At 55.9% G+C, this 16,388-nt stretch overlaps 1 protein-coding gene across 15 annotated transcripts in view; it reads right to left on the reverse strand.

Annotated features, from left to right (window-relative positions):
• CACNA1A (calcium voltage-gated channel subunit alpha1 A) overlaps nt 1-16,388 on the reverse strand; it is a 194,538-nt gene that overhangs the window by 84,029 nt on the left and 94,121 nt on the right. For all 15 annotated transcript variants that reach the window (XM_078849574.1, XM_078849576.1, XM_078849570.1 and 12 more), the window contains exons 6-8: nt 7,826-7,917; nt 6,858-7,010; nt 4,818-5,005 (exon numbers count right to left, since the gene is read on the reverse strand). In XM_078849574.1, the coding sequence (XP_078705700.1) occupies nt 4,818-5,005; nt 6,858-7,010; nt 7,826-7,917 (433 nt within the window). The remainder of the gene's footprint in view (nt 1-4,817; nt 5,006-6,857; nt 7,011-7,825; nt 7,918-16,388) is intronic.

Consider the following 16,388-nt stretch of genomic DNA (forward strand, 5'->3'; position numbering starts at 1 on the left):
ATCACACCCCTGACTTACAGTGTAGACGTAGGCTCAGCAGAAGGTGCAACAACCCCCCACGTCACACCCCAAGCCCTCTGAGCCATCCTGCCCCCAGGCACTGCTTCCCAATTCGGCTGGCAATTTAGGTCCCACTCAGAGGCAGATTGCCATTGCCTCTTGCCAATGGTTCGGCTGGTTCAGTGTCTGGTCCCCGCCCCCCTTTTCACACTGTAAAACAACAACAGAATCCTCTGTGCTGAAATGCAGCTGTCTCTGGAGGGGTGGGGGGTGCAACAGCTGCTTCGCAGCCAACGTCAGCCCCATGGTAGAGTCTGGACAGGGCAGCAAGCACTGGATGGTGGTAAGACAACTGTATGCGATACACATGTTTTCTGCTCTCCTCCTCTGCGAGAGGCTGGAAAGAAATGACTCGCTGGTTAATTATCCAGGGCTCCTTTCAAATCTAGCAGAAAAGGCACATGACGAAGACAAAAGGGAGCAGGGTTCAGAGGAAGCAATTACCCACAAGGCTGGGAGTTCGTGGGATGGTCCAGAGCAATTGGGTTGTCGATGACAGAATGCGTCATAAGGGCTTGTTCCACCGATGGATTGGCTCAACTGAACTGCACTGCTGCATCATGGGGGGTTCTGGGTCTCAGGCCCCCCCAATGGGTGGTTTTATCCCCTAGTCACAGGGGCAAACACATTGGCGCAGAGCTGATGGGGAAGTTGCATATACTCCTCTGACTGTTGCTCTATCAGGCATATGAGCTGGCTTGCGGACATCTGGGTCATTGCCATGAAGCAGAAGGTGGGCTGGAGGCTTGTGAGATTGTAATTAAGGTACATCATCACCCAAGGGCCTTGAATTGTAAAGTAATTAATGAACACACCTCCAGGGGAGGTAAGTGGAGACCATAACCAATATGGGGAAACTGAGGCACAAAGAGCAGCAGTGTGATTTTCCCAGTCCCCAAGGGGAAGTCTGTGCTCAGGATAGAACCCAGGAGAGCTCGCTGGAGCAGTAACTCATTAACTCTCCCCTCCGGAGAATATTTTCATTCTCAAAGTGAATTTCATTGGAGGATGGGAGCACCAGGCTGGCAGCCCCAGGGGATGGCCTGCTGCGTTTATCCACAGCGTGGCGAGCACGGTCAGCATCTTCCCTCCCATGCTCATGGCCCCTATCAACGTGCCTCAGCCCTCTCCTGGGGAAACCCAGCTTTGGGGGCAAGAGAGGACATAGGCACGCAGCTGCTAGGAACTTGGCTGAGACCCACTTAACTAATTTCACATAGGGACCAATGGTAGCACACCTCAGTCACAAGTGAATGGAGCTGAATTCAAACCAAGGCCCTAGAAGGGAAAGGCCACAACAGCCCATCTCCCAGCCTCTTGAGCCAGCCATGCTGGGCACTAGATTGGAGCGGCACCATCTACCTGGGTAAGGCCCTGTGAAGCATTCCCTAGTCCCCCAAGCCAGCCAGTCTCACTGCCATGGGGCCAGTTTGGAGGTGCACCCTGCTAGAAGAGAAAGGCCCAGAGACATTCCCTGCCTTCCTGAGCCAGCCAGTGCCCCTGCCCCAGGGCCAGCTTGGAGCCAGTGACTCCAAGAGGGGAAAGGCTCCATAGTGCCCCTGAAGTGGAACCTGAGTAGAACCTATGCCCTGGATGTGCATCCCACCCCCTGTGCACCTGCCCTCCTCCACAGTTGCCCACGCCCACCCACGCAGAAGTGTCTTGCAAAGCCCTTGTCCACAGGCCCGCATAGGTGCTGGAGCAGAGCCCTGCATGGGACTAGTCTTCAATCCTGCTCCCGCTATCGTGGCAGTGGGTCCTGCAGGATCCCAGTTCTATTGCAGGGCTCCATTCTGGAGCTCCTCCTGCTCCCACCTGCAGCAGACTGCCATTGCTTCTGGAAGGTCAGCTCTCGCCAAGAGGACTGGCGCAAAGCAGATCCTAAACCACCACCAGTTTGGAGGGGCTGACAACAGCTGACTCACGGAGCAATGCTGGCTGCTACTAATCCACTTGGAAGCCTTTGGGGACTAGAGAGAGATGCAGGCGGTGCTGCTCCCGCTGCGGTGGGCCTGGGACACGAGGTCTCTCTCCTGCATTAGTGTGATTAGCTCATGGAACTAGGAATAATTTATGTTTACATTGCGCTTTCCGTCCCCAAGTGCTTCATGGTCTCTAGAGAAGGATCTGCCACCCACCACCAGAATGCAGCTACCTCTGCGGGGGAGCACGGCAGCTGTGTAACGGCCCACACCCACACTGCGTAGCAGCTTTTGGCAGAAAGCGAGAAGAATCCTGTGTCACACACAGATTTCAAGGGAGGGGTTGGGGAGGCCGAATGGAATTTGAGCAGGAGCCTGGAGCTAAGGCTGCTACTCTTGGGGACAGAGCCACGGGATTCCAGTGATCTCACTGTTGTGTTTTATCCAAAAGGCAGATGCTGTGGGCGTGCAGCTTCCCTTCCAAGCAAAGCATTGAGCTCAACAGCCCTTAAGGGATAGGAGAAGTGCCCCCTTCTGGATCATCAAGGCAATTTCCTGCTGCACCCTGGGCTTTCCTTCCTGGTCTCCACCCAGAACTAACTGGCCAGGTCACCGTTCAAAGCACCTCTCGTCCTATTCAGTCTCATACCCAGACAGCTAAACTCAAGCTCCCCCAGCCCAGCTACATGCTAATGCACCACAGGGCTGTCCTTGCACACACCAGACATACTCAGACACCTACACACTTTAGTGTTAACACACACAGACATATTACAACCATGCTACCATAACCTGGCACTTACACAGTTGCAAATTAACACACCTACTTTTCCACACTGCTCCCTTCACAGGTTCTCTCACAAGGTCCTGCCCTGCCACTCACACACTACAGTGCCATGCTCACTAATGAACTCCCCTCTTGCAAGCTAACACACTCAGCCACAGTGGAACAGGGTCACCCCCTCCAGAGCATCTCTCATGACATGGGACAGCTCTGCAGCATCCCTACCTCAGTTTCCCCTTCCAGGGTGGGTCCCCTCAGCCTTCCCCACACTGGTCACATGACAGCCCTCCAGCTAGTCACTAAATAAACTTGAATGCTTCCAGGATAACAAGGGTCCAACTAAAAATCCTAACAAACAACAGGTTCTTCTCCCCCTCTGGAGCCCACTTTCTGGATTCAGTTTCTCTGCCCCTTCTGGGCTACCATGAAACCATTCCCCACCCTGTCACAGAGCACTAACTCCCCAGCTGCTTCCCCTGGAACTCCTCTCCCAGTCTACAGGTCCTGGCATTCCCCGGTCCCTGCCCCACAGAGAAACTGGTGCTTTTAGCTGAGCCCTACCTCCCAGGACTTTCTCCCTGGAGGCCCTTTATCCTCGCAAGTTCCTACTGTCTCCCCTACCAAGGAACTCCCTGCTTTCTCCTGGGGCTAACCTGTCTCCCTGAAAAAGAATTCCCTGGAACACAGTTTGCTCAGCCCTTTTTAGGAGACCCAGGTGTTCTCAGGTAACCCATCGCCTTAGCTCCACCCCCTCAGGCTACAAGGCAACTAATTATGGCACAGGTAGGGCTGGTCCCATTTGCCCTGTAAGGGCCAGTGACCGTCTCTCTCTCACTCGCACACACATCCCTGTCACCTTCCCCAGCAATCCAGAGACCCCTGGCTGTGCATGGGAGCTGTCTGAAAGGCCCCCTCTCGCACCTTTCCCCTATATGCCACCACCAGGCAGGCCCAGCTTCATCCCCCATTCTCCAGCCTGCCACGAGGCCTACGGGCTCCAGGCCAGGCACCGCCCTCTCTCTTTTTCTCTTCTTCTCTCTCCCCTTCTCCCCCACCCCACATCTCTGTGGAGCACTTTATCCTTTTCCCTGGCTCAGCAGAACGCCCCAGCTCATTAATTCTGCACGCATGGCCAGCCGCGTGCCTGGCCTCTTGGTTGTGAGGACCCCATTGCACTTTGGATCAGGGACAAAATGCTGAGAGAGAAGCAGGCTGTCAGCATCCTGGAAGCAGGCTCCCCTTAGGCTGGGCACTGCTGCCTGGCAGCTTCTTAACTGCAGTCCAGGGGAAGCCACGAGCCTCCCTCTGGAGTCTGGACACATGTCAGCCACAGGATGCCTCTTGGGTCCAGTGTCAGGGTTGTGAGGGGGCTGGCTGCCTCGGGCTGATGGTTATTGGCCCAGCTGAGAATATGCCCCAGTAGATTCAGGACTTGTGAACAGCCAGGTCTGTTCTGGTCTCACTCATGTAACTCAGAGCTGAGAAACGGGTTGTTTTGGCCAAGAAGATTTGTGCCTCTCTCTAGGGGCTGCAGTGATTCTATAGGGCAGGACCAGGGCCAGGAAGGCACAGTAGAGCCAATGTCCATATTTGGTGGATTCAATGGACCTGCAGTACAGAAATGACAGCCGTGCCAAGTGAGTGCGGTGACCCTGCAGTACAGAGACGGCACCCGTGCCAGGTGGGTGCAGTGACCCTGCAGTACAGAATCAGTGCAGGTAGCAGGCAGGTCAAAATGCTTTACAACCATTAATTAACAAACTCACCCTGTGAGATCATCACCCCCATTTTACAGATGGGAAAACTGAGGCACAGCAGAGCAGTGACTCCCCCATGGCCAAACCATAAATCAGCTGCAGACTCAGGAAGAGAACACAACAGTCCTGATTCTCAGCGTTATGCTCAGACCGCTAAGCACAGCTTCTTTATCCAAGTAATGAAAAGCAATATGTGCAGGGAACCCCCTACCCCTCATGAGTTTCCTGCCCTGCCCCCCAGATGCCAGGCAGTGAAGGCCTTAGAGCCCAGGGCTGCTGCAGGCAGGGACTCACATAATAAAGGAGTTCGGTCCACCCTTCCATGGTGATACACTGGAAGACAGTCAGCACAGCAAACAGGATGTTATCGAACTGCGTGATCCCGTAATTCGGGCCTTCCCAGTACTCACGGCATTCTGTCCCATTGGGGCACATGCGGGCTGGTTCTTCTGTCCCACATGGAACATCGACCTTGATTTCGCCTGCAGGGTGGGAAAAGAAAAAGGACTGATATCCCGATGGCAGGTGGGCAGCCCTGCAAAAGTCAGGTAACCCCCATGGCTGGCGGGTAACCTTACATCTGACAGCTAATCTGAGGACTGGTGGGTTACCCCACAGAAGCCAAGGGCTTCTCCCTACATGGCCCCTTCCGCTTGTCAGAGAGCTGAGGTAGTAACGATACCAAGCCCTTCCCGGATCCTTTTGCTGGAAGACCCCAGTGCGGGGCACAGGAATTGTGTGCAGAGAGAAAGCAGTTGACGTTCAGGAGCCTGGCATCCAAAGAGCCAGCCTGGTCTCTACAAAGGGAGGGGGAATGGACAGAACCTGTGTCTGAGGGTATCAGGAAGGAGCCCTGAACCTGCTCCTGTTGGAGTCAGTGGCAGCAGGGCTGGGCCCTGTGCTCTTCGGGGATGGGAGCCTTGGGGAAGGAAGCGTTGGGGCACCTGGTCATCCCCACACATGCCATGCCATGCAGCCCTCCTGTGTACAGCACTGGCAAGTCCTCCCCCCTTCGCCCTCCATGATCCCAGACATACTCCCTCTCTAAAGGGGACTGGGATCCCCACACTGAGTTCCAGACCCTTCCCCTCCTATTTCTCTGACCCTCAGCACCACAGCATCTGAACATCTCAAAGTCACTCCTTGACCTACCAGCCACCACCCTGGGGTATTACCCCATTGCACAGATGGGGAGCAGAGACACAAATGACTTGCCCAGTTACACAGGGAGGCCATGGTTAAGCCAGGAACTGGACCCGCATCTCCTGGGTCCTGGTCCAGCATCTCTTCTTCTACTCCCAAAGCAGGGAAGGGATGGTTCCTCTCTACAGTGCCTTATGGAGACCCCTCCTGGGACCCTGAGCTGAGCTCCAGCCCCTGACTCCCAGACACCCTGTCCTGGTGCAGGGAGGGGCCCTGCACTGAGTGCTGGTTCCCTCCAGATTGGTAGCCGGGATTTGCAAATACTAATTCGAGCCACTTCTCTCGTGTCTGCTGGGAGAGTCAGATTGCCTGGAACACTGCAGGTGCTTCCTCCATCCCCCTCTCCTTCCCTCCCCAACCCCCTTCTCGATGACATGGCCGCGTTGCAGAAATAGCTCTCCCTCAATTAACACCATCTCCATCAGGGGAGAGAAATAATTAGGCCATTCCATATTGAGCGCAGGCCAGGGGCCCAGGGAGGAGTGGGAGAGAGAGAAGGAAAGAGACTAGTGGGGATGACAGGCAGATTCCAGCACCGCACCCTGGGACACTTGGCCAGGGAAGGTGCTGTCACTCGTTGGCTGGGCTGCTGCTCACAGGGCCGGTGCCAGCTGGGTTCATACCACCCTCTCTCACACACAACAAGGACTGGGATTTTCCAGCTGAGGCTCTTCAAGCCCTTTACAGATGTTCCTTCATCTAGCCTTGATCCATGTCAACATGCCCTCCACATGGTAGGGGGGGAAACCGAGGCACAGAGAGGGGAAGTGACTTGCCTGAGGCCACATACCAGGTCAGTGCCAATGCTTGGACTAGAACCCAGATGTCCTGACTCCCTGTTTGCTGCTCTACTCCTTAGACCATTTTTCCTCTAAGAGCTCGGAGTAGAACCTCCAAGTCTCAAGCATCCTGCTCTATGCCCAACCCCTCCAAGAGTGGGGATTAGAACCCAGGTGTCCTAGCTCCCAGACCCCTGCTAGACAAACATTCCTCCCTATGTGGAACCAGCAGGCAAGTAAAGGGAGCTTGTGCTGGCTCCTTTCTGCCACTTGACTGGCAATTCCCTGCGTCACTCACCTACGGGACCCCGATCCGAACGCAGGGGACAGGCGATGCGGGCACTGGACCTACCTGTCACCAAGTCAAAGCAGGTGGTGTGAAATTTTCCCATATAAAATTCTAATCCTATGATTGCAAAAATAAGGATTGCAAAAAACAAGAGTAGGCCAATTTGTAGCAGAGGTATCATAGCCTTCATGATGGACTTCAGAACAACTTGTAAACCTGGGGCGGGAGAGAGGGAGACAGGGTGTCAGACGGCTGCTCCCACGGCAAAGGCGGGGCCATGGAATTCTGGGGCCCCGGAGCAGTGAGGGGAGAGTCCCTCACTTTACAGCTGTGTGGGGACCCCACCAAGGATCCTGTGCTCAGCAATGAGACTCCACACCAGGAGGGCAGTAGATCAGTTAGTTAGACTAGAAACTCTGGGGGCCAGGCTTATCTTTGCGTTCTGTGTTTGTACAGCACAATGGGGGCCTGGTCCCTGACTGGGGCATCTAGGTGCTACCGTAATACACCTAATAAATGTACAGCACCCAGCACAATGGGGTCCTCTCCATGACCAGGGCTCCTACACACTGTCATAATCAAGCATCACAGAAGGGGTCATCCTCTTCTAGGCAGCACTGGGGAGACACCTCCCGCCCCCCGCAAGTGAGACCATTTGGTTCTGGACTCCTAGGTCCCTGAGTAATGTTTGCAAACGGAGAAGTGCTTCAGAGACCAGCAGCAGTCACTCTCTGAACACACAAGGTCAGACAAGCTCTTCTAAAACCTCTCTCTGCAGCAGCTCCTGCCAGTTCCCAGCTTCAGTATGAGAGTAGCAGGGCAGCTGTTGGGAGCTGAGTCCCACTGGGGGATGACAAAGCCCAGGGCTGGGTGCCGGATCCCATAGGGAGGTAACAGGGCCTGGGGTTGGGTGCCGGGTCTCATTGGGGGATAACAAGCCCAGGGTTGGGTGCTGGGCCCCGTGAGGAGGTGGCAGGGACCTGTGGCTGGATCCTAGGTCCCATGGGGAGCACAAGGACTAACTCACTTACTTGGAATCCCCGACACCAGCTTTAGTGGCCGGAGCACACGAACTGCCCGCAGCGTTCGCAGGTCGAAGTCAGAGCCGACTTTTGCCAAGATGCTGCAAGAGACGAAGGGGAGAGAGACAAAATAAGGGGCATGCTGGGAAGTGAGGCTGCCTGCCCTGCGTGGGGAAAGCTCCCCTCTGAGAGGAACACTGTAATTTTGCCACGGGAGGGGGGGGAGAAAGGCATGTGTGGATGGGGCTACAGTAGGAACTGGTGGAAAGAAGGGGTCTCACTGCAACTGGGCAGCCAAGACTCTCAGGGTCAAATTCTACCCGCAACAGAGCTGGGAACAGAGCCCAGGAGACCTGACTCCCAACTCCCTTTGATCAGACCGCAAGCTTTCACTCCTCTCCCCGAGCCAGGGAGAGAACCCAGGAGTCCTGCTGTTACCGGCTAAAGTGAAGGGGGCCTGCTTCATGAAAAATAAAATCATCATTTACTTATTTCTTTCGCACTTCCTTCCATGGATCCCACAGTGCTCTCCAACAGAGGAACACGCAGGAATAACTTGCTCAGCACTGAGGGTGCAGCAGCTGGTTAACGGCGCATGGCAATACCGCACAGCTGTTCTGGAAGTGCATGATCCAATCTTCATGTGCAAACCCAGGGGGAGTGGAAGGAGGCAGAATTCAATTATCTGTCTTGACATTTGGCCAGGATATTGGAGCTAATATCCCGACTCTTAGGAAAAGTGCCACAGGATCCCATGAGCAAAAGCTGACAAGAGCCTGGTTTCATGGCATCCAAGAAGGGGCCAATCCAACGTCACCTCAGTCACACTGGGAATGTCACTCTACTGCCTGCAGCAAAGCGAACCCTGGCACCATGCTGAGGCAGTGGGGGCAGCCCTGGCTGACTGGGAAGAGCGTTCCCTATGGAACCCATCTCAGCCCCTGGGTTTTCCTTGGAGGTTTTCCAGGCCTGCATATACCTAGCCTGTGAATTCAGACAGGATCATAGCGTGGATGGCCTCAGTGGTTATAACCAGCCCGGTTATAACACACAAACCTGTTCAGATTGTAGCACTGAGCATTTCAGATCAGACTCATAACTGGTTTCATCAGCCCAGTATCTAGAGCTTCCTTAAAATGCTTCCCTGCAGTTTTCAGTGGGATACAGGATTCTCCATTATCTTCTGACCTAAACTCTCGGGTAGCGTGGCTGTGTGGGTGTTATCAGCAGCCACCTTCTACCCTAGAAGTCTCTGCATTTCCGTGCTGGGGGAGCCATCCCAGTACAGTGTTGTTGTGAGGCTGTTAAACAGCTGCCACTTTCACCCCACCCAGAAGTGGCTGCACTTCGAAGGAAAGTGAATTGTTCCATATTTAGATCTCTTGGGATGAAAATGGCTCTGGAAATGGGAGTTAATCTAGCCCTGTGTTTGTCTCTTTCTTATGATAATTAAAAGCTGAATCACAGGGGTTCAATAAGTAACTCTGGTTACAAAGCTTTTATTCTTCCTGGCTACGAGACATGAATCAGCAAAAGGCACAACTCCAGTGAGAGGGGCGTGTGTGATAAACAGATAGATCCACACACTCTCCCCAAAGGACCATAGCTCAGAGATGCTGCGGCCTGGGCTCCCATTGTCAGCTTTAGACCTTGGTGGATGTAGGAAGGGAAGGGGATGCTGGGATAGGGACCCCCGGCATGAGGGTTACAAAGGATTTGGGGGCACATTTGGGGGGTTATGCCCTCATTTCAGACACTTCTCTGCTGCCAAGGTGCAAGCTCCTGTCCCAGATGCCCCTGTATTCTTACACACCCAGCACACACCTCTGCTGCCCTGTCACACCCCAGTGCCTCTGATCCAAACCCTGCCTGCCTGTCTCTTCCTTCCTGCGGTTACGTTCACCCCTCCAGAGCATCGCCAGGAAACCAATAATCCAGCAACTCCTTCGCCAGTTGTAGGGGTCGCTGGAGGTCCATCAATCATTCATGGGCCTTAGTGCCGCTCCTGAAAACACCTGCCCGGATATGAAACATTTGCTGTCCTTGCCACTCACCAAGGGTTTGGAACACCAGCGGGCTAAACTGGGGACGTTCCCCCCAATATCTCCCCAGCAAAGCTTTGGGGTCCAGATACTCAGGGAGGCAGATCATGATCAGCTCTAGGTTTGCGCATGTCTAGAATCTGGCCTCTTTTAAACATATCCCTGAGAGGTTAAAACTTTGTCACAAGCCTCCAGTGGCAGTGTGGTCCACGATTTGGTTCACAGATGAGAAAATCACTCGTCTAGGACGCCGTATTTGGGCGGTGGGGTGGCCGGTGCTCGCACTCTAGGACGCCGTATTTGGGTGGCGGCGTGGGTGGGGCTCGCGCTCTAGGATGCCGTATTTGGGTGGTGGCGTGGCCGGCGCTCGCGCTCTAGGACGCCGTATTTGGGCGGTGGGGTGGTTGGCGCTCGCGCTCTAGGACGCCGTATTTGGGCGGTGGCATGGGTGGGGCTCGCGCTCTAGGACGCCGTATTTGGGCGGTGGCGTGGGCGGGGCTTGCGCTCTAGGACGCCGTATTTGGGCAGTGGGGTGGCCGGCGCTCGCGCTCTAGGACGCCGTATTTGGGCGGTGGCGTGGGTGGGGCTCGTGCTCTAGGACGCCGTATTTGGGCGGTGGCGTGGGTGGGGCTCGCGCTCTAGGACGCCATATTTGGGCGGTGGGGTGGCGGGCGCTCGCGCTGTAGGACGCCATATTTGGGCGGTGGCGTGGTGGGTGCTCGCGCTCTAGGACGCCGTATTTGGGCGGTGGCGTGGCGGGCGCTCGTGCTCTAGGATGCCGTATTTGGGCGGTGGGGTGGCGGGCGCTCGCGCTCTAGGACGCCGTATTTGGGCGGTGGCGTGGCCGGCGCTCGTGCTCTAGGACGCCGTATTTGGGTGGTGGCGTGGGTGGGGCTCGCGCTCTAGGACGCCGTATTTGGGCGGTGGGGTGGCTGGCACTCGCGCTCTAGGACGCCGTATTTGGGCGGTGGCGTGGGTGGGGCTCGCGCTCTAGGACGCCGTATTTGGGCGGTGGCGTGGGCGGGGCTTGCGCTCTAGGACGCCGTATTTGGGTGGTGGCGTGGCCGGCGCTCGCGCTCTAGGACGCCGTATTTGGGTGGTGGCGTGGGTGGGGCTCGTGCTCTAGGACGCCGTATTTGGGCGGTGGCGTGGGTGGGGCTCGCGCTCTAGGACGCCATATTTGGGCGGTGGGGTGGCGGGCGCTCGCGCTGTAGGACGCCATATTTGGGCGGTGGCGTGGTGGGTGCTCGCGCTCTAGGACGCCGTATTTGGGCGGTGGTGTGGCGGGCGCTCGCGCTCTACGACGCCGTATTTGGGCGGTGGGGTGGCGGGCGCTCGTGCTCTAGGACGCCGTATTTGGGCGGTGGGGTGGCGAGCGCTCGCACTCTAGGACGCCGTATTTGGGTGGTGGCGTGGCGGGCGCTCGGCTCTAGGATGCCATATTTGGGCGGTGGCGTGGCGGGCGCTCGCGCTCTAGGACGCCGTATTTGGGCGGTGGGGTGGCGGGTGCTCGCGCTCTAGGACGCCGTATTTGGGTGGCGGCGTGGCGGGCGCTCGCGCTCTAGGACGCCGTATTTGGGCGGTGGCGTGGTGGGTGCTCGCGCTCTAGGACGCCGTATTTGGGCGGTGGTGTGGCGGGCGCTCGCGCTCTAGGACGCCGTATTTGGGCGGTGGCGTGGGTGGGGCTCGCGCTCTAGGACGCCGTATTTGGGCGGTGGGGTGGCGGGCGCTCGCGCTGTAGGACGCCATATTTGGGCGGTGGCGTGGTGGGTGCTCGCGCTCTAGGACGCCGTATTTGGGCGGTGGTGTGGCGGGCGCTCGCGCTCTACGACGCCGTATTTGGGCGGTGGGGTGGCGGGCGCTCGGGCTCTAGGACGCCGTATTTGGGCGGTGGGGTGGCGGGCGCTCGCGCTCTAGGACGCCGTATTTGGGCGGTGGGGTGGCGGGCGCTCGCGCTCTAGGACGCCGTATTTGGGCGGTGGGGTGGCGGGCGCTCGTGCTCTAGGACGCCGTATTTGGGCGGTGGTGTGGCGGGCGCTCGCGCTCTAGGACGCCGTATTTGGGCGGTGGGGTGGCGGGCGCTCGTGCTCTAGGACGCCGTATTTGGGCGGTGGGGTGGCGGGCGCTCGCGCTCTAGGACGCCGTATTTGGGCGGTGGCGTGGCCGGCGCTCGTGCTCTAGGACGCCGTATTTGGGTGGTGGCGTGGCGGGCGCTCGCGCTCTAGGACGCCGTATTTGGGCGGTGGCGTGGCGGGCGCTCGCGCTCTAGGACGCCGTATTTGGGCGGTGGCGTGGCGGGTGCTTGGCTCTAGGACGCCGTGTTTGGGCGGTGGCGTGGGTGGGGCTCGCGCTCTAGGACGCCATATTTGGGCAGTGGGGTGGGTGGGGCTCGCGCTCTAGGACGCCGTATTTGGGCAGTGGCGTGGCGGGCGCTCGGCTCTAGGACGCCGTATTTGGGCGGTGGCGTGGGTGGCGCTCGCGCTCTAGGACGTCATATTTGGGCGGTGGCGTGGGTGGGGCTCGCGCTCTAGGACCCCGTATTTGGGTGGCTGTGCTGTTGGGTGATGCTTGCAGCCTGAGGGGTGGGTGTGCCTGCCTTGGGCAGCTCTGTTCCGCTTGTTTCCACGGGTCCCAGTTCAGTGAAACTCCAGCGCTGCCCTAACCAGGCTCTGACTCTGCAGCAACTCCACTGAGCTCAATGGTCTCGCTCCTGATTTACACCCGAGCTGAGTCAGACCCAACAGTCCCTGCAGCTTCAACTCTAATAGCAAGATGCTGCCTGCTGTGTGGCTGGCCAACCAAGCGGTGGCGCCTGCCCATAGGGGCTCAGCCCTGCAAGCCAGTAGGAGACAGAGGCGGGTTAGATTCAGGAACTGACAGGCGCGTCCCACGGGCTTCTGCATTTTGCTATTTTTAATTACAGAATTAGCAAGGCCACCATGGCCTTTGATGCCTTTATATACGATCGTCAGGAGTGTATTTATAGAAGAATTGAACGTTGATGTTAACAGCCTCTCCCATAAAAGCATCGGGGGTGAAACTCCTCTCACGTCCCTGGAGCTGGGAAGGGAAAGGTGGCAGGATGCATTAAAAAAGGGGACAGCAAATTGATGGCACCCTGGGGAAGTATGAAAATCTTCCCTGCAGAAGGGATCCAGGGTAATCCTAGCTCACCATCCTTTCAACCCAAAGAACATAATCGGATATAAAAATGATATGCCAGGATCACCAAAATGCAGCCTCCTCTGGGGTGGGGCACAGCAGCTGTTTAAAAGCTGTGCAATAATGATCTACTGGAATATCAGTGCCGAAATGCAGCCTCCTCTGGGGTGGGGCACAGCAGCTGTCTAAAAGCTGCGCAATAATGAGCTACTGGAATATAGTGCCGAAATGTAGCCACCTCTGGGGTGGGGCACAGCAGCTGTTTAAAAGCTGCGCAATAATGAGCTACGGGAATATCAGTGCCGAAATGCAGCCTCCTCTGGGGTGGGGCACAGCAGCTGTCTAAAAGCTGCACAATAATGAGCTACTGGAATATCAGTGCCGAAATGCAGCCACCTCTGGGGTGGGGCACAACAGCTGTTTGACAATGCACAGCAACACTACAAAGGATTTGCTCATCAAACGATGAAGTGCAGCCACTTCTGGGATGGGAGGCGACATGACAATTTAACTGGGTTACGCAATGGTTTTGTCAATCTGCCTAAGCATTTCTAATTGGACCATCATCACGAATCGGGCTGCGAAATGAATGGGATTACCACATCTAACTGCAGGAGTGGGACACAGTGGAACTACTGGTGAGTCAAGATCTGGCTAGGACTTCACATTTAGCACCTCCATCAGGAGCTTTAATAGACACACATAGTCAAGACCTTGGTTGGTACATTTCATTCTACGGATAGCAACACACCGGAGCACTGCGGTCAAACCCCCTGGAGCACATCACTCCCTGCCTCACCCTTCGCTGTCTCCCATCCACCCCACAGACCCTGCATGATGCTCTTTTGCTCACAGGCAATGCTAGGGTCACAGCACAAAGGGGTATCACAGCGTTATTATTCAAAAAAAGTGAAAACAGGTGTAGGGGATCGACTGAAACATTGTCCTGCCCGTTTTGGAACCCAAACAAGACAGCATCATGCAAAAGCGGCTAGAAACAGCAAGTTCTCCATCACTCAGCACCTTTAATCAAGACTGGATGTCTTTCTAAAACATACCCCCGAGTTCAAACAGGAATCATAGGGTGGGTTCTCTGGCCTGTGTTCTGCAGAAAATCAGACTAGATAATCAGAATGGTCCCTTCTGGCCCTCAAATGTATGAAATGGGGCTCAAGCCACCATAGCAGGATCCTGCTGTGGGGTCTAGATCTGGGGTGTGGGTTTTAAGAACAGGTTAGACCAGCACAAGTCAGAGATGGTCGAGATATTCTTAAACCTGAGCCAGTGCAGGGGGAGGGACTCCATGACCTCTTGGGGTCCCTTCCATCCCTACATTTCTCTGATTCACATCCAACCCCAGGGTGAAGTAAATCTGATCCTTAACATCATATGTATTATAATCCAAGGTGTCTGTAGCAGCGGGGTGGGGGTGGGGGGTGGGGAAGGATTTTCAGCCTGACAGTGGCCATTTTGCTACTTTGGTCTGTTCTTGTCAATTGGGCTGATTGAATGGTGCCAAAATCTTCACAGCCTGATTCTCCTCTCACTTAGGGCCATCAGAAGTTAACCACACACACACCACTGTCCCCGATCCTCTCTGGCCAAAGGGATCCAAGGGCTCGCTAGGCGTGCTGAGCCGAGGGGGGTGGGAACCAGTGCATCTTAGAAGGTCAGGTGAAAGCCCAGAGCCTGACTGGAGGGGTGAGGAGGCCCTGAGAATATATAAGCATCTAAGCATCTAAGCATTATAAGCATTATAAGCATCTTCAGGATTTCTCATAGGAAGAAATAGAACCCAAGAGTCTTGACCCACTGTCCTCTACTCTAACCACTATCCCCTTCCAGAGTTGGGAATAGAACCCAGGAGTCCTGACACCTAGTCCCCCCCATCTCCAACCTCTATACCCTACTTCCTCCCAGAGCTGGAAATAGAAGTTCTGAACCCAGGAGTCCCGACACCTAGTCCCTGCTCTAACCACAAGAGCCCATTCTCTCCCGCACCCTCATTTAGGTAGCTGGGAGTAGCCATGCTGCCTGCTGCTTATCCTGTCACTGTTACGCCAGAGGGTCTCTTCCCATTTACCAGATCTCCATAGCAACTGGCCATTTCCCATTCACACAGTCTCCAGGGTTACCTTCCTGCTCATTCATGCTTGTTGCCTTGGTGACAAGCCCCATCTCATTGATACAATCAGCAGCCTGTGTGTGTGATGGGTGGCAGAAAATGTGGCTTCCCTGGAACCCAGGGGCAGATGGTGGAGTGAAGGGGGAGAGGAGAGAGCGAGCACGGCCGGTATAGTTCAATGCTGCCACTCCCCTGCTACCTCTGCCCAGCTAAGGACAGGGCAGGGCCGCCACGTCTTGGCGGGGAGGCCACGAAGGATCTGCTACTTTGGTCAGCGAGTCACAGGGGACCCTCTGTAGTGGGCGCGGGCGCTCCCAACGCAGGGGTGCAGTGCTGCTGGCAGCTCTGTGTTCTCAAGCTGCTACGCCAAAGTCCTGACCAGCTGTGGTCATTAGAGATGCTTCCCAAGTGTCTGGCTGTGGACCTGGCTGGCTAGTTCCCCTCTGTCTCTCCGCAAGTCCGTGTGCTACTTCGCACAGGGTCCTCCCTCACTTCCTGTCCCAAAGCAACAGCAGTTCAGAGGCCAACTGCAGAGCAGTGGTCCCTTCTTTAGAGTCTGCATACGACTCTAGGCAACATACCCAAATCCCCTCTATCTATCTGTCCATCCCTACCCATCCAACCCCCCGCAGTAGTAATCTCTCTCTCTAATCCGCTGCAGTTTACATTTTTATATAGCACATGTCGTCAGGGTGTCTAGGCTCCCAGCTCTGTCCTGGTTGCTCTTACCGGAGTCTTGCTGGAGCTATCTAAGAGGGATGGTGGGGCATGTGAGCAGCATGGATGTCATTTCAGAAGCACAGCTCTCTGTAAGGGTGGGGGCCTGTGACAGCCCCTCAGCCTGGTGTCAGGGGGATATGTTCTCCATGGAGCAGAGCCCCCAGGTCCATGTGATCCAGGACAGGTTTGTTGGATGGACCTTGTGTGAAACCAAACAAGTTACAGCTTTGCGATGTTGAGGTGCCTTCATGGGCGAAAAGGGGAACAGAAGTTGGCCCGTGTGTGTGACCCCGCATGTCAGGTGTGCACAGCACCAATGCAGGTAGAAATGTGTGGAGTGGCAGGCATGAAAGGGAGTGTAGGTGTGTACATACAGTGAGGCAGGTGTGCAGGCGTATTTGGGCAATGTGCCCAATGTGAATACAGTGCAGCACAAGTGTGAGGGCACATGGAATTGTGCCCAGTGTGGAGATGGCAGGTGTGGAAAGCTATGTGGGCGTGGGATTGCGTATGAATGTAGGGC

Source organism: Lepidochelys kempii, chromosome 20, assembly GCF_965140285.1.
Source record: "Lepidochelys kempii isolate rLepKem1 chromosome 20, rLepKem1.hap1, whole genome shotgun sequence".
Taxonomy (NCBI): Eukaryota; Metazoa; Chordata; order Testudines; family Cheloniidae; genus Lepidochelys; species Lepidochelys kempii.